The 22,638-nt window shown below is 51.8% G+C and overlaps 1 protein-coding gene across 2 annotated transcripts in view; it reads right to left on the reverse strand.

Moving 5' to 3' along the window:
- The window catches only part of MYO7B (myosin VIIB), a 111,741-nt gene that overhangs the window by 37,468 nt on the left and 51,635 nt on the right, over positions 1-22,638 (reverse strand). For both annotated transcript variants that reach the window (XM_043893997.1, XM_043893996.1), the window contains 12 exons: positions 21,179-21,292; positions 19,530-19,683; positions 17,060-17,136; positions 15,508-15,627; positions 15,075-15,217; positions 11,102-11,312; positions 10,387-10,522; positions 5,932-6,095; positions 3,913-4,050; positions 1,950-2,102; positions 1,288-1,386; positions 793-887 (listed from right to left, as the gene is read on the reverse strand). In XM_043893997.1, coding sequence (XP_043749932.1) covers positions 793-887; positions 1,288-1,386; positions 1,950-2,102; positions 3,913-4,050; positions 5,932-6,095; positions 10,387-10,522; positions 11,102-11,312; positions 15,075-15,217; positions 15,508-15,627; positions 17,060-17,136; positions 19,530-19,683; positions 21,179-21,292 — 1,604 coding nt within the window. The remainder of the gene's footprint in view (positions 1-792; positions 888-1,287; positions 1,387-1,949; positions 2,103-3,912; positions 4,051-5,931; positions 6,096-10,386; positions 10,523-11,101; positions 11,313-15,074; positions 15,218-15,507; positions 15,628-17,059; positions 17,137-19,529; positions 19,684-21,178; positions 21,293-22,638) is intronic.

Raw genomic sequence — 22,638 nt, forward strand, 5'->3', positions numbered from 1 at the left:
CAGCCACTTTCTCCTATTTTGTCCTATCTGGGTTTCCACGCCTTCCTGTGGTTGGTAACAGGCCAGTGGGACAGCAGGGAACAGCATCGTGGTATCTGTAGAGTCCTCTGAACATGGTAAGGGTCCCCTGGAGAAGGGACAGGCTACCCACTCCAGTATCCTTGGGCTTCCCTGATGGCTCAGCTGTTAAAGAATCTGCCTGCAATGCGGAAGACCTGGGTTTGACCCTTGGGTTGGGAATGTCCCCTGGAGAATGAAACAGCTACCCACTCCAGTATTCTGGCCTGGAGAATTGCATGGACTGTATAGTCCATGGGGTCGCAAAAAGTGGGACACGACTGAGCAACTTTCAGTTTCACTGGACATGGTGAGGGTAAGGGAGGCAGTAATATGGCTGATTTGCTGAACCTGGGCTGAAATTCAAGCATTACCTATTTACTGACCAGGGAATTGAGTCAAAGATGGTTCTTTTCTTCCCTCCAAAACCAACCACCTCATAAACCCAAATCCATATGTTTTCTAAGATAATTGAAGGAGAATCAAAATATGGTCGAGAACACACTGGTCGATTCTGCCCTTCACCCCTAAACATTCAAATCATGTATTAGAAATTCTCTGCCAACACAGACGGCAGTGTCCCTGGTCAGGAGGTTGCGAAAGCTCTTCTGCCTCAGTTACGCCCAGAGATAGATGAGAGGGAACATGTGACCCTGGTTTAAGGGGTACAGGCCTGCCCAGGGGACAGAGTGTGTGGATGTGTGGGTGGGGAGGGGCTTGGGGAAGGGCCTGCACCTGTATTTGTAGCCCCGCAGGACTCTCTGGATTCTGATGGCAGCCTCGTCCAGGGCCCGACTCCTCTGTACCTCCAGTAGGGTGTCCTGGTTTTCCTGGAACAGAAGAGTTCTCATCACATAACTGCCCCGCCGCACCCCCAAGCCCCTACCTGCAGCCAGGGCTCTGTCTCTAGAAGTCAGGATCTCTCAGATTCTTCCCGGGAGAGCGGGCAGGGGTTGAAAGACCTGCTCTCAAGTTGCCACTGATGTGGCTCTGAGCCCAGAGCTCAGTAGCTTGGAGGCAGCCCGTCTGTCTCCTTAGGTCTTGTCCTAAACATCCTCTCCTAAGAAGCCGCCCGGGCTTTCACAGGCTGGGCTGGGCTCTTTCGGTGACTCCTTGCCTCCCTTTCCCCTAGCATGGTTTTCTACGACCAGGGCTCCTTGAGGGCAGGGGCTAGGCATGGCGCAGGCGCCCATGGGCACCAGACCAGCCACACAGGCTTCAGGCCCTCACCTTCAGGAAGATCTTGGTCTTTCCCATTTTCCATTCTTTATCTGTCCCCAGCCACCTTTCGGCGATGCGCAGGGTCATTTGACGAAACTTGTTCCGGAGCTGCCAGGAAGAAACAGGAGTGGCTCGGTAGAGTCACACAGGAGGTGGAGGTCCCTCCTCAGGGGCTTCTGAGGGATCGGGGTCTCTCTGCTCCCACAGGAGTCACCGTCAGGGGCTGCTGGGCCAGGGCACAAGCACCCGGCGCCCTGGACCAAGGATGGGGTCCAGAGGATTACGAGACCACGATGCTTCCAAGGCCGTGGGGTCTCAGTGTGGCCCTTGGACACGGGCAGTCCAAACTTTGGGATGGCTGAGTGTTCGGGGGAAGGATAGGACGGACTTCCTGCTCCCTGGCCACACATCACCTCTGTGACATTCTGCCCTAAAAGGGAGTATTTGCTTTAAACTTTGGTTGCTCCTAGAAGCAAAATATTCAGCCGCGAGCCTCCTCCAGAGAAGGGAAGCAGAAACAGGGGTCATTTCAAAGCTTCGGCCCCTGGGCATCAAGAAGGGGCCCGAGCCCTCTTGAAACTGGGAGGTTGGGGGCGCCCTGAGGCGCCCGGGTTTCCAGGGTGTGCACGCTGTGTTTTGGGGCCTGCCGGCCAGGCTGCGGGGACACACACCTCCGCGTGCACGGCACTAGGCAGCAGGACCCGGAACCTCTGTGAGAACTCCTCGAATGAGTAGCGGATGGGGAAGCCGGTCTTGCGGATGTGCACGGTCTCCATCATCCCTGAGTAACGCAGCTGCCGGATGCACAGCTCACGGTCGAAGAGCTGCGGTTGCAGAGGAGAGGGGCTGATAGCACGGGCCGCCCCCTTCCCAACCACCTGCCACCACCTCTGCCGCTGTCCCCAAAGGCAGGGAACGAAGCAAACACTTGGTTTCATGAAAACTCTATTCTGAAGAGCTATTTGGTTGAAGTCGCTGAAAAGTCCTGGAAGTGTTTCCAAGGAAATAAAAGTCCATCACATACACACTAGGACATCCACAAGAAGAGCAAATATTTCCCTCATTTTAAAGACATGCAGAGTATGAGGAATAGAAAATTTTTTTGCATATGCCACATTTAAAATATTGTTAAATGCCCCCAAACAGTGATCCCAAAGAACACAGTTTCCTCCTGACCTTGCCAGTGTTGGGGTGACCACTGCCCCTGAGATCCTTCCGGTAGGGGCACCATTATGCCTCCCACTCTAGTGGAAGGAAGAAGTACATTTCCTACTTAGACTCAGAAAATATTGTAATCAATTTAGTCTCTGCATCCTCCAGAGATAGCTATTTGTAGAGGAGTTTGATCACAATGCTTTGCACAAGCGTATGGGGGCTCAGCCATGGCTGGCACCCTAGAGGGGCCCCCTCCATCTGGAGCCAGGAGTGTCTGGGGACTAGGGGCATGCCCTCCAATCTGGCAAGTCTACCAGCAGGCAGTCATCCACTTGGAAACATGGAGGGCCACCGAGGCAGCTGCTACTGGGGTCAAGGACCACCCAGCAGTTTTGGGCAACTAGTTAGCTTCCATTTGTCCAGTATTTCTGGTGGACCTGCTGTTTATCCTTTAATCTTTACAATAGCTCTACTTGGAGGGGGTACTTAGCTCCAATTTAAAGATGAGGTGCCTGAGCCTCAGAGACATATTCTTAAGTGGCAGAGCCAGATTTCCAACCTTGAGCCCACCTGGCCCCTCAGCCTGGGTTCCCCTATACCTGCACAGGAGCTGCCATCTCCCAGAGGTTTCAGCCAGGGGCACCCGCTAGACCTGAGCATGACCCTCAGGCCCTCACCTGTGGCAGAGGGCCTTTGGGAGCACAGTTACTATCTAACATCTGTGCATTGTGCCTTTAAAGAAGATGCATTTTGGATTTCCTGGGCCAGCCTGAATTTCATATAATTTTATACTTTCAAAAAAGGAATTTATTAATTAATATTTTTTTTTCTTATAAGACTTTTTTTCAGAATCATTTTATCTCCTTTCAGATGGCATCTTCTCATGTCTGGAAGCCTTTAAATTTGCAGTTTCTGAGTGGGATTGCCCAGCTGGAATCCAAGGCAGCAGGCTCCCACCCAGCACATAAGTAGATAAAGCCACTTTCCAAGGGTTTAATGGCCTCAGGTCTCAGTGACCAGTAGTTGGTGTCAGCCTCTAAAATCACAGTACTGGTTGCTGCCCTTATGGAGTGTGGTTTACTTATGCAGATATGGCACACACACACACACACACACACACACACACACAAAGTCATGTGCAACCCTTGCTGCTCCCCGCAGGCTGGCAGATCCAGAATTTATGGAAGAGAAAACTGAGGCTCACAGCTGGTGAGAAGCAGCACACTTGGCCAATGGCAAGCGAATGGCAGTGTGAAGACAGTTGAGGTCTGGGAGATCCAAAGCCTTGAAAGTCACCGACCTTCAAATGGTCTACACTGGCCACCTTGCCTCAGTGTCCCCAGCTGTAAAATGGGGGCAGATAGCTTTAAAGCTGCCCAGGCACTGGTGAAGGGAGTGACATGACTTCAGATGCTATCAGATTCATTCCATTAGATACCTCCCCTCGTCCTGTGCAGGTCCCCAGACTGCCCTCATTACCAGTGGCTTCTTGTAGTCATTAGGTTTGATGCAACGGACGAAGTAGGGCTGGCAATTGGTCAGGATTTTCATCAGCTGGTCCAGAGACTGCTTGAACTGGCCAGCCAAGGTGGAGGGCTGCTTGCTGGAGTCTACAGACTGTAGACAGAAGCACAGGGCACAAGTGGAGCTCAGTCCAGGGCACAGCTGACCCATGGCACAGAGAGGGCTTCTGCTGAGGTCCCACAGGTGGGCAGGGCTACGTTCATCCAGTCACTCATCCATTCGTTTAGCATAGGTTCCCCAAGTGCCTACTATGTGCAGAGACCCTGTAGATACTGGGAACCTGCAGTTCCCAGTAAAGTAAGTAAAGGTGGGCAAGTAAAGCTGGGCAAGCCTCCTGTCTAGGAGTGGGGACCCCAAAGTGAGATGCACCAGGGTGAGGAGACAATGTTAATTTTTACCTTGCCATTCTACATTTTTCAGTTTTTGTGTAGATTTTGTATGCTTGTTTTGAATGTTATGTACTGTACATTGTAAGCATTACTGTAAATGTATACAATTTTAAAAAAATGTATTAAAATAATGGATGCAAGAGAAAACAAAGAACCCAAGCCCCAGGCCAAGAGTGTGTAAGTGTGTGTTCAGTCATTTCAGTTGTGTCCAACTCTGTGAACCCATGGACTGTAGCCCACCAGGTTCCTCTGTCCATGGGATTTCCCAGGCAAGAATACTGGAGTGGGTGGCCATGCCCTCCTCCAGGGAATCTTCCCAACCTAGGGATCGAACCCAAGTCTCCTGTGTCTCCAGCATTGCAGGTGGATTCTTTATCACTAAGCCACCGGGAAAGCCTTGGGCTAAGAGTAGTGTGTGTTTTTGTTCCATACTGATCTTGGGTGTGCTCCTTGATCAAACTTTTTCCAAGGTCAAATGCGCTTGAGCAATTTGGCATATGTACTGCCAAATTGCATCAGTCTGGAGACTCGAATTCATGCTTTAATGCCTCTGAGAATAGGATGGAATCCCTGGCAGGTATAGTAACAATTGGCAGCATTCTCCTGGTTTTAAAATAATGCATTTTCCTCCTGTTCCTGCTCCCTGAAACCTGTGGACAAGCCTTGGAGGCCCCAGAGGGCCAGGACCAGGCTGTGCTCCGGCCTCAGCTGTGGAGTCCAGTGTGGGTCCATGAGGGCAGAGGGTCTGGCTCAGCTCCACCTGGTTCCAGACCTGGGTTGTTCCTACAAGCCTCATAGCTCCTTGGTGCCTCTCTGGCTGACTCTGCGTGTGGTCATGCTGTGGGCCCTGGGCACTAAAGTGTTAGGAGCTCCCGTGGAGGTGGGGGTGGGGCACCTCAGTGTGGCCAGAGCTGACTACAGCATGGATTAGGGGGCTGTGGGTTCCTATGCCTGCACCCACAGTTCCTGTGCCAGTGCGCCAGCCTCATCTCCTGGCCCAGGGGTAGGGGAGCTCCTCCTCAGATGACTCACAGGGATTTTCTGGAACAGTCACTGTTAAGGGGTGAAGGGAGACCCCCACCCTGCCATGATGTCCTAGGCTGCTCTGAGGAGTGCCAGGGGCTCTCTGCTCCCTCCTCCCTGATCAGATGGCCCAGGGCTGTTGCCATCACACCATACACACACACGCACACCCCATCTACACACTCACACACCCACAAAACACACATATACCCCACATATACCACACACACACACACACTCTACATACCACACACACATACTAGACACTGCACAAAGTACGCATATACCACATACTCCACACCCCCCATAAAACACACAGAGACCAATATAGACAGAAATAACATCAACAAACTCAGTGAGTCCTACAGAGACCACTACTCACTGGGAAGCAGGCAGAGTCCCGTGCTCCTGCCCCTGGCCACCACCCCCACAGCACCTCACCCCCTTTTCACTACCTCTGCACCCCAATTGAGAATCTCTGACCCCAGACCCCAGGCAGTGGGGCCTCTCCAGGCCTGTCTGCCCCCCAGGCCCTGGGCAGAGCAGGGCCACCAGAGCCCACCTTGAATTGCTGGCTGCCCGCCTTCACCCGGATGAGGCTCCCAGGGCCCCGCCTGCTTTCCTTGGACTCCAGCCCGAATATCTCCCGCAGGAACTTGTTTTGGGAGGAGTGGACCAAGGCGAGGATGTCCCTGTTCAGCACATCCCGATTCTTCTCCAGGAAGCCTGCGGGGAAGCAGAGCCCCCCAACCCCCGCCAGCTCAGACTGGGGAGGGGAGGGTGAGGTGCAGGCAGGAGGCCACCATGCCCGCCTCCATCTCCCCACGTCTTGGCAGCCAGTGCCTCCGCTCAGCGCCAAGTGGTGTCACATCCACACCCCGCAGCCCCCACAGCCCACCATCCCCACCCCAAACTCCCTCATCCAAGCTTGCACCCCACCCCAGGGGGTCTCCTCTCTCCCCTAGAACCTGTGCCCCGCCCCAGGGGTCTCCCCTCTCCTGACGGCCTATGGCCCCCAAGAGATCTCTGGGGAGTTCTTCCCTCCTAAGCCCTCCAGGATAATGCTGGCTTGTGCTTCAAGGACAGCTCAAGCATCATCTATTCCAGGAGGCCCTACTGACCCACACGTGGCTCCCATCTGCCCTGTGTGGCCCTTCACCTGGGCCCTGTCGTTCAGCTCAGGGAAGCCTGAGGCCTTCCCATCTGTTACATCAGCCGCAGCTCCCCAGGTGGACCAGAGGTGGGAGCGAGTCCCTTCCCCTCCCAGTCCCTGCCGTCACTGCCATGTCCACCTGGGAACCCACCAACAGCACAGCGGATGGAGTGTCCATTCAGACCTCCCCGAGGGTGGTGCCTGTGGATTCTCGTCAGGGCTCTGAATTTCTGGGGAACCCTGGGCAAGTCTGATTGAGCCAACTGCTTGTCTACATAAAGGAGCCAAAACAGAAGAGAAGGAAAAGGAGAAAGTGCAGAAGCCTGCCCACCCCCATAACTTCTGAAAATCTGGCAACCTGGCCACGTCCAGGGGGCTTGCAATCTGGACGGGAAGGCCTGGCCACTCCTGCTGGGAGGCCCGCCCTTGCCCAGCAGCCAGTCTATGCGGGGGCAGCTGCTTCACATGTCCCTGTGGAACCAGCAAGGGGGGGCAACAGCTGTTTTGCTCTTCCTAGAAGCCCAAAACGGGGAAGGAAAGAAATTAAACACCACTTGGCTTCCTGGCTTCAAGGATAGGGGGCAGGGGTAGGTGACTTGCTGATTATGAGGTCCTGAGACATATTTCTTTCCTCATTATAAGTATAAACTGCATTGGTCTTGGAATTGAACATGTGCCCACAGACAGTGTGTGCACATACACGTGAGCACTTGAGTGAACACACGTGTGCACACACATGCATGGGCCTGGACAGAGGAGGTTTGGGAATGAAGCATGTCTGTCGCTTATTAAGGAGACCCTGAGGGCCTGGGTGCCCCAGGGCCCTTCTACCAACCTTGCTCTGGGACCTTGGAACAACGTGCTAGAGCCAGAGGCCCCTGCAGCTTAAGGAGTGAGCCTCTAGAAGTTAGGGAGGGGGGCATGTGTGGGCTGAGCTGTTTGCTCCCCAAATCCATATGCTGAAGCCCTAACCCATAGTACCTTAGAATGTGTGTGGAGAGAGGGCCTTTGAGGAGGTAATGAAGGTAAAATGAGGCTGTTATGATGGGCCCTAATCCAGTCGGAGTGGTGTCCTACAAGAAGAGGAGATTAGGACACAGACATGCACGGGAACAAGAAAGATGCCAGAGAGAGACTTCAGAAGGAACCGGTCCTGCTGACATTTGTCTTGGACTCCGGCCTCTGGAACTGTGAGAAAATGCGTTCCTGTACCTCTCTGTGGAACTTTGCTATGGGAATGTTGGCCAGTGGACAGTGTGGGTCTGGGGGTGAGTGGACAGCACATCTCCCCTCCCGCCATGGGAGAGAGTGGACCTGCCTGAGGCAGGGCACAGAACTGCAAGAAGAAGGCGCTAGAGGACAGTTGCTTCTCAAAACCAGGCCAGACGATGACTGGGGGCCTGCTGAGGGCTGCACCTCACAAGCACCCGACTCTGACTTGTCTTCTCCCTTTAAGTCACCCCATTTTAGTGGGGTGCTCTGTGCATGCCTGCACAGCCTCGTGTGGGGTCTGGGAAGGCCATGTCAATGGTGGAAGAAGGAAGCTTGATTCCCTCTCTGCCGGCAGGTGCTGTCAGAGGAGAAGACTGGGCCAAGAGATCGAACCGAGCCGCCCTCACCACGCTGAGAGTGGTGAGAGCAAGCTTGCTTTGCCAGGCTCCAGGGCCACCTGAAGAGTAGGCTGGCACATAAGCCCCTCTCCCAGCCCTGTGCTGGAAGACTGCCTTCTGCAGATGGGGCGAGCAGGCACGTGATGTTACCTTGCGCCCTTCCAGGCTTAGACAGAGCCTCCCTGCCCCAGGTGCTTTTGGGGGGATGATTGAGGCACACCTGGGCTCAAACTTCCCCCCACCCCATCCCCGCCAAAAGACAGAGTAATAGGACTTAAGTCATGAAGATAGTAGGGCACTGAAAAAAACCCAGCAGGCTCAGTTTTAAGGAGCATTCACAGAATTTTGTACTCCAAAAGCCTAAAGAAACTACCTTAATCTTAGCATACATGGAAGTTTCAGATCACTTCAAAAACTAGAACTTGGCCTTGAGTAGCCCATGGAGGTTGATGTGCTCAGTGTCTTTGTGTTCTGGAATTCTGAAGTCCCACTAGCTCTGGTCTCCCAGCTTTTGGAAAAGCCCCAGAGCCAGGATCTGGTGGGAGTTATAAAGGAGCCCCCTTACCCACTCATTTCTCCAACAGAAATAATCCCCTGATCTCGGACACCTGCCTTCATCCGTGTGAAAACAGCAGCCACTCCCACTGCCTTGTCCCTCCACCTGAAGTGTACTTGGAGCATCCCTGACTCCAAGTTCCCAGTTAGACCACAGTAGCTCCTCAGTTCTCCTTACAAGCCACACAGAGTGACCTATGGCTTTCCACCTCATTTTCCCGATCGCAGCACACACTGGCCACCTCTCCCATTTTCCTAAGCACACCGGCAGCTTGACCGCCTCAGCCTCTTATTTCTCCAATCAAAACTATGCTTGGGACTTCCCTGGTGGCCAAGTGGTTAAGAATCCACCTGTCAATGCAGGAGACATGAGTTATATCCCTGGTCCAGAGAGATCCCACATGCTATGCAGCAATTAAACCCACGCGCCACAACTACCGGGGCTTGTGGGCTCTAGGGTCCACAGGCCACAGCCGCTGAGCCTGCGTGCTGCAACCACTGAAGCCCTTGCACCCTAAAGCCTGAGCTCTGCAACAAGAGAAGCCCCCACACTGAGACGCCCTCGCACCACGCCCCAAGGAGAGAGGACCCCCTGCTTGCCACAGCCAGAGAAAGCCCACGTGCAGCAGTGAAGACCCAGCACAGTCAACAGACAAATAAAGTCTTTAAAAACATGCCCAGCCTTCTCTCAGCATATACACTTTCACTACCAAGAGAGCGAAAAGATATCCCACAGAATAGGAGAAAATACTTGCAAATTCTGTATCTGATAAGGTAATTACAATAAAAAAAAAAGAAAACAATTAACATGTGTTGGTAAGGAGCTGTAGGAATTGGCAACTTCTTACATTGCTAATGGGAACGTAAAATGGTGCAACCACTTTGAAAAACAGTTTGGTGCTTATCCCAAAAGTTAAATAGAAATACCATATGACCCAGCAATTCCTCTCTTAGGTATGTGTCCAAAAGAAGTGAAAACATATGTCCACATAAGAACTTGTACATGAGTGTTAATAGCAGCATTACTCATAATGGCTAAAAGTATCCATCAGTTGATGAAGGGATAAACAAACAGTGGCATATCTGTGCTGTGGAAGGTGGTCCTGCAGTATGCAGAAACAAGCTCAGAAACATGCTGCAGTGTGAATGCACATTGAAAACACTATGTCAGGTGAGAGAAGCCAGTCACAAAGGCCACACGGCATATGATTCCATTTATGTGAAATGTCCAGAGCAGGCAAGTCCATAGAGACAGAAGTTAGTAGTTGCTGGGGTTGGGGAGAATTGGGGAGCAATGAGGAATGACTGCTAATAGGAGTTCCTTTTGTTTTTCTGAATGCAAGCCCCTGCATTAGAAGAATAGAGTCTTAACCTTTGGACTGCCAGGGAAGCCCCTAATGGGGATTTCTTTTGAGGGGTGATGTAAATGTTCTAAAATTGTGGCAACAGCTGCATAATTCTATGAATATACTAAAAAACCATTGAGTTGTAGACTTCAAATGAGTGAATTCTATGGTATGTGAGTTATCTCTCAGTAGAACTATTACCAACAAAATAAAACACAAACATACATGCCTGGTCCATTCCATTCCCTCTGTCCCATTGCTGGCTCTGCAAAATGACCTAGCCTTCTTTCCATGGCCTCCCTGGGGCGCTCCAGATTTGGAAGGAAGGGACTGTGGAGAGGAGCTTCACCTACCTTCTACATGATAGTGCACCTCGCCAGCAAAGTGGGCGATGCCAAACTGGGCATCGTGGATGTTCTTGGGCTGTAGGAAGCCCTTGTTGTTAGCGTGGACACTCTTCAGTTTTTGCAGCAAGGTGGTATCTGTCCCCTGGAAGAATGGATGCCTTATGGGCCGAGGACCCAGAGCCCAGCCACTGGGTACACCCCCAGGCCTCAGGGGCTCTCTCAAAGGGCAAAGCAACTGGGTTCAGAATGACTGAGAGCCTTTCTACAGACAGCAAGCAGATGTGTCGGGGGCAGGGGCTTGTTGCCTGAGTGCGGGCCAAGGCAGGAAAAGAGAATGCCAGCTCGCTGGCTGTAGCCTTCCCAGGGAGCAGAGCATCTCCCTTCTCTGGATCAGAGCTCTTACTGACTACGTGTGAGAGTCCATCTCCCCAGAGACATGCAGAGTCCCCCAAAGCAAGAAGGAAAGGGTTGCCTTGTCCTGCACTCCGTGCAGCCCTTGGCCCACAAGGCTCAACCAACCCTCTTTGGGGGTGTGTTCTTGAATCTAAATAATCTATGCTGAGGAGTAGAAGTGAGGGTGGACTCAGGAGGCGAGCCTTGAAGGAGAGGAAGGCTGAAAGGCTGGGGCTACTCTGTTAACCCCCAGGCAGAGGTTTCAGCAGCCGTGGAGTTTCCCAGGCATGGGGTCTCCCCCTGAGGGGTGGCGGGCCCAGGGGCACACCTGTGGGAAGCGGCTCTCTTCATCCAGGAGGGAGATGACGCTCATGGGCTTGAGGGCCAGCAGGTCCAGGGTCGGCCGGTTGTCGGTGTAGTGGATGTAGTCCCAGGCGATGCTCTCTGTGCGGTACTCCTCCTGCTCCACCATGAACACGTGCTGCACAAAGAGCTGCTGCAGGTGCTCGTTGGCCAGGTTGATGCAGAGCTGCTCGAAGCTGCAGGGGGCAAGGTTGGCGTGGTTGTCCCTGCAGCCAGCCCCTGGCACACAGCCCCACACATGTGCACCCACAGAGCACACCCCCAAACACCGTACATGCCGACAGACAGTCTCCCTCTTCCTCTGCCTCTGCCTCCCTCCCCTCCTCCATCCCACAGCAAACAGATTCAGAGAAATGAGGAGGCTCCACTTAGCATCAAGCCCCGACTTTGACTCCATAGGGTCCCCAGCAGGATCCTCTGCCAAGTTAGGCTGCCTTGACATGGAGACAATCTCTGGGGGACCAAGGGTCCAGTAGCTACCCTGCCCCGTGGGCAAGCGGCTTTGGTAGTAAGACGAGCTTCTGGAGACCCGTCATTGATGGCTGGGCTCCTTTGCATCAATCAGACACACTCCCCCAATCCTCCCACTTGCTCTTCCTCCTAGGCTCCATTTCACCTCCAGAAATGACCCCTCCACTCATCACCCCTGGCTCAGGTCAGAAACCAGGCCATCATAGCTGACACCTCTCCCTCCTCCCCAATTCCAATCAGTTGCCAAAGTCCAGTCTACGTTCTCTCCAACACAGCACCTGACCTGTTTACTTCTTTTCACTCCCACTGCTGCTCCTTTAATCCAGGTCACCCTTCTTTCCTACCTGGAGCACAGTAACAACCGCCTCGTGGCTCTGTCTGCCTCCAGCCTCACCCCTCCAACCACTCTCCATGGCCACTAGACAGAGCTTTCGGATCGCCACCCCCAGCCAGCTCTCCCCCTGCTTTGAATCCTTGTGGACCTGAGCTCCCATTATCTTCAGGATCCAGAAAGACAGTGATGCAGTAGAAAGCCTGCCCAACACTGCCAGGGAATGGACACAGGGAACTCTGTGAGTGATAGTCGCTCAGCCGTGTCTGACTCTTTGCGACCCCATGGACTGTAGCCTGCTAGGCTCCTCTAGTCCATGAAATTCTCCAGGCTAGAATACTGGAGTGAGTTGCCACCTCCTTCTCCAACAGGGCACCCTGCCCTTCTCTCATTCTAAGTCTTCACACATGGAGACCCTCCTTTCTCTGACCTGCTCTTTCGGTTTATCCTTTGGGTCTCACTTGGGCATTTCTTCCTCAGGATGGGTTTCCCATTTATGCAAAACCTTATGGCACCTCAGGCTGATTGTTCAGGTCTGCTAACCCACTGCCTGGACAGTGTGGAGGGATGTTGTAGCCGTCAGCGATTGCAGCCACCCCTGCAATGAGCCCTGAGGTAACTCAGGACGGAGACCAGGAATACTGGCCCACTAGCAGTCGTCAGACTGCCTGTGTGCTCAGTCACTCAGTCACGCCCAGCTCTTTGAGATCCTTTGGCCTGTAGCCTGCCAGGCTCCTCTGTCCATGGGATTTTCCAGACAAGAATACTGGAGTGGGCTGCCATTTCCTCCTCTAGGGGATCTTCCTGACCCAGGAATCGAACCCACGTCTCCTGCATGCAGGTGGATTCTTTACTGCTGAGCCATTGGGGAAGCCCCATCAGATTGCAGCCACTCACAGCTTGAAGAAACTCAGGATGTGAACACACAGAATGCTGGCCCCAGATATCTGAGATTCATGTCAAAGGAATGATTTCACTGAAATCATTGCAGACTCTTGCATCTTTCCATACACAGAAAAGTGCGAAATACCTTAACTTGAGATATCTAGTTTTCTTTTATTAACAATAATTTGTTGACGTTCTACCTTCCCTTTGTTGCAAAAAACTCCTATATATCCTGGCTCCACCCTCGCCTCCTCGGAGCATTTTTCTCAGAATTATTTGAGATGCTGTCCCCTGGGCTTGAAGTTCTAGGAATGTATGCTGAATAAAACATAAGTCTCAACTTTTAGGTCATGAACTTTTTTTCAGTTGACAAGAGTACTCGGTGCACCCTTGCAAAAGGCAGGTTGGGTGAGTGACTGGGTGCTGAGTGACATGGCCCTGCTCCTTCAGGTGGGCCCCAGACTGCAGCCCTGCCACAAACCCAGCTTGTGGCTCCTTCACAGGGGGTGGGGGGCTGGGAGAGTGTCCCTGAATAAATGGACAGATCCCCCAAAATAAACTACTCATCCACCTCCACAGTGGCCAAAGATATGCTCGGTCTGCTCAGCTGCCCCTCTCAGGGCCAGAAACCAATGATGGGAATCATTTTTTACTTTACTGTTCCTTAGAGCTTCCACCATGTTGGGCTGGGTTCTCCCAGCCCTGCCCCATCCCACCTGCCCACTGTGACCTGGTCCTAGGAGCCTGCAATCCCAATGTGCTTGCACTCAGAATGGCTTGCATCTTGACCAAGGGGCCTTCTCAGCCTTCAGTTGGTGATAGGACCTTGGGCAGGGGCATGGCAAGGTCAGGACAGCCCCTTGGCACCTCTGACAGTGCCCAGAGACCTCCACTTGGGACTGAAACCAAGTAGAACCCTGTGGGGCCCTCCTAGATACAAAACTCCCTCCTTGTCCCCCATTTGTAGCAAAAGGCTTTAGTCTCCTATGACCTCTCTGAGTTCTAAGAGCAGACTCAAGACCAATTAGGGAAGTGAAGCAATGCAGTCAAGAAACAGTAGTGCAGTGATAAAACAGAGTCCTAGTCCTTCCTCAAGAGATGTGCATATGACTTAATGGATCTTTTTGAGTTGTTTTGCAGAAACTAAGGCCCCTGTCCACGTGGAGTATGGTGACCACATGCTGGTCACAAGCATGTAGACCCCAGATTGGTTGGAACCAGAACGCTGATGATTAAGATTCCCTAAACATCACCCCATTACCTTACCACCAACCAATGAGAAGAAAGTCCACAAGCTGATCATGTACCCTGTGACTCTCACCCCTAAAATTGCCTTTAAAAAACTTTACTTGAAAGCCATCAAGGAATTTGGATTTTGAGCTGCCTGTTCTTCTTGGCCCTGCAATAAGTGCTATGCTTTACTTCACCACAACCTGGTGTCAGTAGACTGGCTTTGTTGTGCTTTGGGTGAGCAGACCTGAATTCCATTTGGTAGTAGAACTAGACTTAGGCTCTGTCTCACCCAGGGCTTTAAATGAACCAGGGTCACGTTGGTAAGCGAGGTTGCACATGTAGGATACTTCTTGCTTGCTTGTCCCCCGTCCTTTTTCCTCATCTGGCCCTTTGATGATACTTCCCCTGTCCTCATCTAGCTCCAGGGCCTGGCTCCCCTTGCTGCCTCTGTCTACTTCCACCCCAGTCTTCATTGCAGTCTTAGCTGGGAATTACTTTTCTGACCTGCTTCATTTCTCCAGCTCTTCAGCCTCCAGGCTGGGACACTGGGTCAGAAGTGTCCTGCCTCACCTTACCCTTGTTAGACTGAAAAATTGGGGATGGGCCACAAAGCCCCTGCCTTCCGCATCACCTACTATGATAGCCCACCTAAGGATGCGGTCACATTAGTGTTATTGATTTCCACTTTCACCTTAACCACACGTGATAGTTCATTCTAGTTTGTGAGAAGAGTGGATAGCTGGAGACGGGTGATGAATGCTGGAGTGTCAGCCTGACTCTCATGATGCTGTTAGCTACATGGCCTTTCCTAGACAGCTTGTGGATGCCAGGGGATGTGCGTGGACTGCCTCACTGAGGAAGGGCACAGTCTTGCTGAGGCACCCACCCCGGTGTCTGTGAGCGGAGTTGAGGCCCTGCTCCCAGCCAGTCTGGAGAGGAATGGCTGCCCTCCAGTTGGCTCAGGGAGGACTTAGCTCATCTCTCAGTTTTCTGAAAGCAGGTGCAGGGACCTCCATACCTATTTTTCTGGAAGTTTTCAAAACCAAATATGTCCAAGAGGCCGATTGTCCTTTGCACATTTTGGGGGTTCTGGGCAGGTGGGGTGAAAATTGCAGCATTGATCTTCTTGACAATCCACAGGAAGAGATGCCCATAGATGCCCTGTAGAGACATGGGGTAGAACCCACAGGCTTTGATGCATGAGAGGAAGGCTGCTGCTTTCTCCAAGTTTATCTGGGAAGGCCACAGGCACTGGACCTACTGAGGGAGATCACTCTTACTTTAAGGCAAGAAACCACCCTGGAGAGTCTGGGCAGCCCACGGTCACCAGACAGGGGACTGGCAGAGTCAGGACTTGCCCAGCTCTCTGCCCTTTCCTGCTGTCCACTCACCAGGCAAGGAGCTACACTCAACACATAGACATGTAGGCCCCTTCTCCCACAACTCTGCACCTTGACAAAGGCGTCCCTCCGGTCTGCAGCCTGAGTGATGTTCAGGGGCCTGGTGACAAACTCCCCGCGGATGGTGATGGAGTGCTTGATCAGACAGTCTCGGAGGGCCTGGTCCTTCACCTGGAAGGCAGGTAGGGGCTGGCATCACAGCTGATAGAGCAGGGCCTGGTGCCAACATGCTCTCTCATGACCAAACATCCCATGCCCAAAGCCTGAGGATGGGAGATGCCTGTGACTAGGACCAGAGTCAGGATGCTGGGCAGGACTGGTCCAGAGTCAGTCCGAGCACTGGGATATCAGTGTCAGGGAAGGATGCACCAGCTGGGTGGGCCCTGAGGATGCTGGCTGCTTGGTTGACCAGTCTTGTGCTGGCCTCCTGGTACTGGGCCCATCATCGGGTGGACCCTGGAAAACAGTGGGCATGGAGGGTTCTGAGGCCTGGCCACTGACATCTGAATACACCACAACCGAAGTCACTCCTGCCTGGAGTCTGGAGGCCCAAATGAACAAGAGTCTGGATGAAGTCCCTCCCACATGCAAAGAAGACTTGGCTGGCAAACCCCCAAGGTTTCTAAGAACCCTGCAACCACATGAAAAACATTAGCAGGAAAATGTACCTACCTATTGTGATGGCTTTTTTCCCCTTCTGATTCTATTAATTTCCCACTGAATCTGTTAGTGGGGTGTGATTACAAAGCCCCATCACTTGTCCTCCAAGTCAAGGCTCTATTTGATCTCTTTAATAATGTGCAGGGGAAACTTCCTGGTGGTCCAGCAGTTAAGACTCCATGCTTGCAATGCAAGGGACACAGGTTCCATCCCTCACTGGAGAACTAAGATCCCACATGCTGTGTGAGAGCGAAAGTGTCAGTCACTCAGTCATCTAACTCTTTGAAACCCCATGGACTATAGCCCACCAGGCTCTTCTGCCCATGGAATTCTCTAGGCAAGAATACTGGAGTAAGTTGCCATTTCCATCTCCAGGGGATCTTCCTGACCCAGGGATGGAAACTGAGCTTCCTGCATTGCAAGTTATATAGAAAGTACAAGTATCAGTGGTCACAGCCTAACTGCCTACAGGGCCAGCAGTGTGGCAAAGCCAAAAAATAACAACAGCAAAAATAACACACAGGGTGAGTGGTCTGAGTACATTCCATCAGCCCAGAAGAGCACAACTCATGGAGAAGCCCTGGGGACCAGGATATGGGGCAAGGATGTTTGGCTGTAAAGGCCTCAGATTGGCTGAATGGGGACAACCTGGGGAATGGGTGGGGTAGAAAGTTGAGTAAAGGCCGTGGAAGAGCAAGAAGGTCGGGGAAAGGGCAAGAAACACATGTTCAAGTCAAACTGAACATTTCCGGGACTTAGTTAATGATTAACTCCATGGGCCTGATTCCCACCCCTAGGGCCTGCAGTGCTCCGCAGGGGAGTTGGAGGGGAGAGGGTGAGTGAGAGCCTGGGAGGCAGGAACTGGAGACTGGGAAGGGCTCTCAGCCCAGGCCCTGGGGCTGCTCACAAAAAAAAGGAGGCTGGCGGACAGAAGAGCAGTTACCTCCAGTAACTTCATCACAGTGGGAAAGGCAGGGGTCTCCATCACGTCAGAGGAGTCCAGGTTCTCAAAGATCGCAGCTGCAGAGAGAAGCAATGACCCTGAGAGGCAAAGTGGCCTGAAGGGATGGGACAGAGGCCCCAGGGAGGCTGTCCCAGACGCATGCCTCAGAGACAACCATCCCTGGGTGAGGGGCACTGCATCTCCCAGGCCCCCTCTGAGAGTCGTGACCTCTCTGGGGACTATCAACATTTTGATTCTAACCACTGTTCATAGGGTATGTCCCCCTCTGCCCAGATTGAGATCCTGACTCAAAGGGGAGTTTGAAGCTGTTGGAGGGAGAAGTCTGGTGCTGGTGGGGCGGGTGGGGTCTATCAAGGGAGAGGATGACCCATTGGTCTCATTCCATCCGCTCTGCTGTCCTTAGAAACCTAGGTGTGTTCATTCATTCAGCAAAGGATGAAGCAGGGCCCAGCTCAGCAGGTCTCCTGACCCACCTACTGGTTCAATCCTTCCCCTTTGAGTCCCTCCCTTTAGGGCCGCTGAGCTGCAGGGAGGAAAGAAAGCTGTTTCTGTCATTTTTTTTTTTTCTTCTTTAGACTTAAAAATTGTAAACTAAAGCGTATGGATAAGAAATACATAAAACCCAAAGGTATGTTATAACGGATAATTATTATGTCAGCATTGTGAAGCAACCACTTAAGCCAAACCCAGAGCTTCACAAACACCTGGGACCTTTCTTGCTCAGACCAGCTCCTCCACTGAAGGCAATATTCTCCTGACCACCACAGAAACCACTTCCTTGGTTTTTCCTTATCTTTTTACTACCTAGATCTTGATCCCTGTTACTGTTCAGTCGCTCAGTCAAGTCTGACTCTTTGTGACTCCATGGACTACAGCATGCCAGGCCTCCCTGTCCCTCACTGATTTAATCACTAAACTGCATTTAATCTTACCTGTTTACTTATGTGTTATCTAAATAACTGCATTCCTCTGTAGCATTTAATTAAAAAACATTTATTTATCTCTTTTTTGTTGTGCCGGGTCTTGGTTGCTGCACTGGCTTTTCCCTAATTGCAGAGAGTGGAGGCTACTCTCCAGCTGCAGTGTGTGGGCTTCTGCTGCTGCTCTTCCTGGGCTTTGGGCACAAGCTCTATAGTTGTAGCTTAGTTGCTCCACAGCATGTGGGATCTTCCCAGATCGGGGATTGAACGTGAGTCTCCTGCTTTGGCAGGCAGATTCTTTACCACTGAGCCCCCAGCGAAGCCCTGTAGCATTTAATTTTATGTGTTTAGATTTTGTGTGTGAGCTCTCTGCCTTCTTTTGCCTGGTTTCATTCCTCAACATCACATTTGATAGTATTCCATGTCCCGAAGCCCTCTGCTTATCAGCACCCACTTTTTGCCGGCACAAGTGCCCGGTTTGGTCACCCGGCTACAGCTTGCTGGAGTAGATTTCCTTATATGATCTGAGATAGTGGTTCATGTTTTCTACATGAATACCCAATCGCCCTGGAACAGTTTATTGAAAAATCTGTCTTTTTTTCCACTGCTGTGTGAGTTGGTGTCTTTCATTAGATCTAGAGCCAGTCATAATGCCTTCAAGTGTTGTTTAAGTCCCAACCCTCTCTTTTCCTTTAGAACTCTAATTAAACGTATTCTACATCTTCTCAATCTATCTTTGAAGTCTCAACTCTGTCTTTTATATTTTCCATCTTTTAAAAAATATTTACTTATTTATTATTTGGCTGCGTTGGGTCTTTGTTACGGCATTCGGGTCCTTTGGTTGTGGCATGTGAACTCTTAGTTGCAGCATGTGAGATCTAGTTCTCTGACCCAGGATCGAACCCGGACACCCTGGATTGGTAACAGGGAGTCTTAGCCACTGGACCACTAGGGAAGTTCCTGTTTTCTATCTTTTTTGTCTTTCCCCACTGCACACACACTTTCTCTTTCCCTTTAGAACTCTAATTAAATGTATACTATATCTTCTCACTGTATCTTCTAGGTCTCCTATTTTCTCTTTTATATTTTCCATCTTTTTGTCTTTCTGTGTTGCTGTTGCTTTCTTCCAGAGAGGATTGTCAGTAATTTCTGTCAGGCACTTGGGGCAGTAACAAAACAGGCCAGGGCACTTGAGTCTCCAGACCAACTGGACGCTTAGAAATGGCTGGCGGGTTCATGCACGGCTTTGCTTACTCAACGTTCATGCACGGCTTTGCTTACCCTTTGGGTTTCCAGCCAAAAGTTTGGGATGATTGATCAATGTCTTCACCTTTGGAGGGCCCTAAGCTTTGGCATCTTCTGCCCTAACTCCACAAGACCTCTAAAATTACAGCTAAAATTCCTAATGTACTTTTCCAACACATTGTGACTCTGATGGGCCCTTTGGATGAGAACCCACAGGGATTTCTTCCTCCTCTAGTCTCCATTCTTCCTCCTCAGGGGTGTACTTTGGATGGAAACAGCATTACCCATGAACTCCACATTGCCCAGGTGGAGAATAGTGGCCAGCAGCTTGCTGAGGTCCCAGTTTTCAGAGTCAGAGAACATGAGGATCTTCATGGCCGAGCGGACATGGGCATAGTCCTTGGCATCATTGCGCCCCTCACAGGAAGTACAGTTCCCCTGAAAGATTGAACACATCAGCTTTTGGGGGCCTTCTCCATTGTAGGGCCAGCAAGGCAGGGATGTATTAGGGACTCAGCCAAAGGCCCCTGGTAAGTGGCCCCTGGTCATTGGCTCTGGGTGGGTCCCATGGGACCACCTGGAGGACCAAGCTCATAAAATACACAAAGGTATTTCCAAAGGCAGAATTATGGTGATATAGACCCAGAATTCTATGGTAGCTTGATAGCTGTGCGGCCATAGCTAAGTTATTCAGTTTCTCTGAGCCTCTTATTTGTCAGCCATCCAGGGTAATGCCTGCCTCAGTCTCTTGGGGGAATATCATGGGTTAATTCCTTTAACAAACACTTTCTAAGGCTCACTGTGTGTACCTACTGGGGTACTTACTGGGAATTCATTAATGGAGAGAGCTGGCCCTGCTCTGCATGCTGTTGCATCCAGGAGAAGAGGCAGAAAGATTATGTCATAGGCTTTTGCAGACGCTGAGACAAAAGGGGGCTTAGCCAGCCCTCCTGGGAACTGGGGAAAGGCTTCCTGGAGGAGGCACCTGAGCTGGTTCCACAGGTTGAGCTTTATGGCAGCACAGGGAGAGAGGGTTTTGGCAGATAAGAGCTTGAGCTAGGCTGTGAGATGGGAGGCAAGAAGGTTGCAAAGAAGCTGGGCTCATGTGGAGGAGGAGAGGCTGGCAGACGGTGGGATCTGGAGGGACTTGGAAACCTTGCCAAAGAGCCACAAGGAACTTCCAAAAAGCGGTGATCAGGAATACGGTCTGTCAGGCACCCTGTATGGGAGATCTGTGGGGTGGATGATAGATTGGGGGTCAAGTCTGCGGAGAAGGGGCACCCAGTAGGAAAGTAGCACCCTGGTTTAGGCAAGAGATGATGAAGGCCTCAGGCAGAGACAGGGGAGACAGGGGTTAGGCAGGAGAGAGTGTCAAGAGCTGGATCTCATTCATTCTCTTGTCAACAACACAAGCCCCACTTGTGAGACTGATTGTCTGGCAATGTTCCAGGCGTGGGGACACAACTGAGCAAGGCCTCTGCTCTCCTGGAGTTCAAGTTCTCCGGGTACCTAGGAGGACGGTGACCGGGATGAAATGAGGGGGAGCTACGGGGTGGCCAGGAGCCTTCTGTCCATTAGGACCAAAGGAAGGTGAGGCTTGTGTGGCAGGACTACAGGCTCTGTGGAAAACAAGGAAGCACATGGACAAGGGTAGGACTCTGATGGTCAAGAGTAATCCTCTGATGGTTGTAAAGTGGATGCCAAACACAGAAGGGTGGAGTGGAGGAGGGAAAAAGGGAGCCCCCTGTCCCCGCCCAGGGGCCTACCCAGAGTCTGGGCTTTCATGAGGCTGTAAACCAACGTTGAGCAAGAACTGGCCCTTCTTACTTCTTCCTCATTGTAAGAGGCAGGGCAGGGAGAGGTGGGAAGGGGAGGAGGGGTGGGGCAGGAGGGGACAGGGGAGGAGGGCCGGGGAGGGGGCAGACAGCCTCACCATGGTGAGGTAGTGGTACTCCGAGGGCGTCCCCAGGCACAGCAGCTTCTTCTCCTCGGCGCTCATCCCCATGAGCAGGCAGTAGAAGATGTGGTAGTTCCGCTCCTCCTCGGCCTGGCAGGGAGGGAGTTCCAGGAGCTTGTAAGCAGCTTCCCTGAGGCTGTGGGTCCTCAGAACTGTCTCCCGGCCCCAGCCCTGTCCCAGTTTCCTTCCTCCCCAGCCAGCAGGGCTCTGGCATTGACCCAAGGGATGAGCATGCCTGGTCACTGTCCTCATCCAAGGCTAGAATGTCACTCCCTGGCACTTTCCTGTAGCCTGACTGCCCCCCGCAGTCCAGAGTCACAGGCAAAGCAAGGTGTCAGGATTCAGATCCAGGCTCTCTGACTCAGAATTCCCGACTCTACAGTCTAGGTAAAGCCTTCACTGGTGGCTCAGTGGCAAGGAATCTATCTGCTAATGCAAGAGATGTGGGAGACACACGTTTAATCCTCCAGGAAGAGCCCCCGGAGAAGGAAATGGCAACCCACTTAGTATTCTTGCCGGGGAAATCCCATGGACAGAGGAGCCTAGTGGGGTCGCGAAAGAGTCAGACATGACTTAGCAACTGAGCAACAACGACGAGGAAGCCTTCCTATCACCTCGTGAACCCCAGGGACCTGACTTACACAGGTTTACCTAGCTGGGTCTTCTGCATTTTTAAACATTATTTATGAGCACATCTCTGTTGTGAAATTCAGGCAGTTCCAAGTACAGAGTGTTAAAGGGGGAGTTTCTCTTCCCCCACCTTCCCACTCCTCCGACGACCTCCTCTTCTCCCTCAGAACCATTGGGTGTCCTTTCTACACATCACTAGTACATTTACTGAGAGTGCGTGCATGCATGCTCCATTCAGTCGTGTCCGCCTCTGCGATCCCACTTACACGCCAAAAAATTTTTTTTGACATGAACCGTTTTAAAAGTATTGAATTTGTTACGATATTGCTTCTGTTATACGTTTTCTGGCCCCAAGGCATGTGAGATCTCTGACCAGGGATCAAACCTGCATGCCACGTATTGGAAGATGAAGTCCCAACCTTTGGACCACAAGGGAAGTTCCCCCCGCCCCCCCACCACCGCAAAATTTTTAATCTTATCATGGACAGGACTTGTCTCTGATCTGCTTTAGAAGTCTCCTGTTCATTCTGGGATGTCTCTATGAGGACCAAATTCTGTGAATTCACCAACCACTATGTGAAGAACTATAAACTTCTGGAGAGAGCACTTTGGAGTCTGAGAGATTCTACCTTCTACTAGTTCTGGGACCTAGATAAGTTACCCTGGACTCGGTTTCCTCATCTATACAATGGGGACAAAGAGACCTGTTTCTCTTGGTTGTTGTGAAGATCTAATGAGATAACACAGGGGAAACACCTGGCAGCAGGTAGGGGTCACTAAAGGTGAGCTTCCTCCTTCAGCTCACC

Source organism: Cervus elaphus, chromosome 33 (assembly GCF_910594005.1).
Source record: "Cervus elaphus chromosome 33, mCerEla1.1, whole genome shotgun sequence".
NCBI lineage: Eukaryota > Metazoa > Chordata > Mammalia > Artiodactyla > Cervidae > Cervus > Cervus elaphus.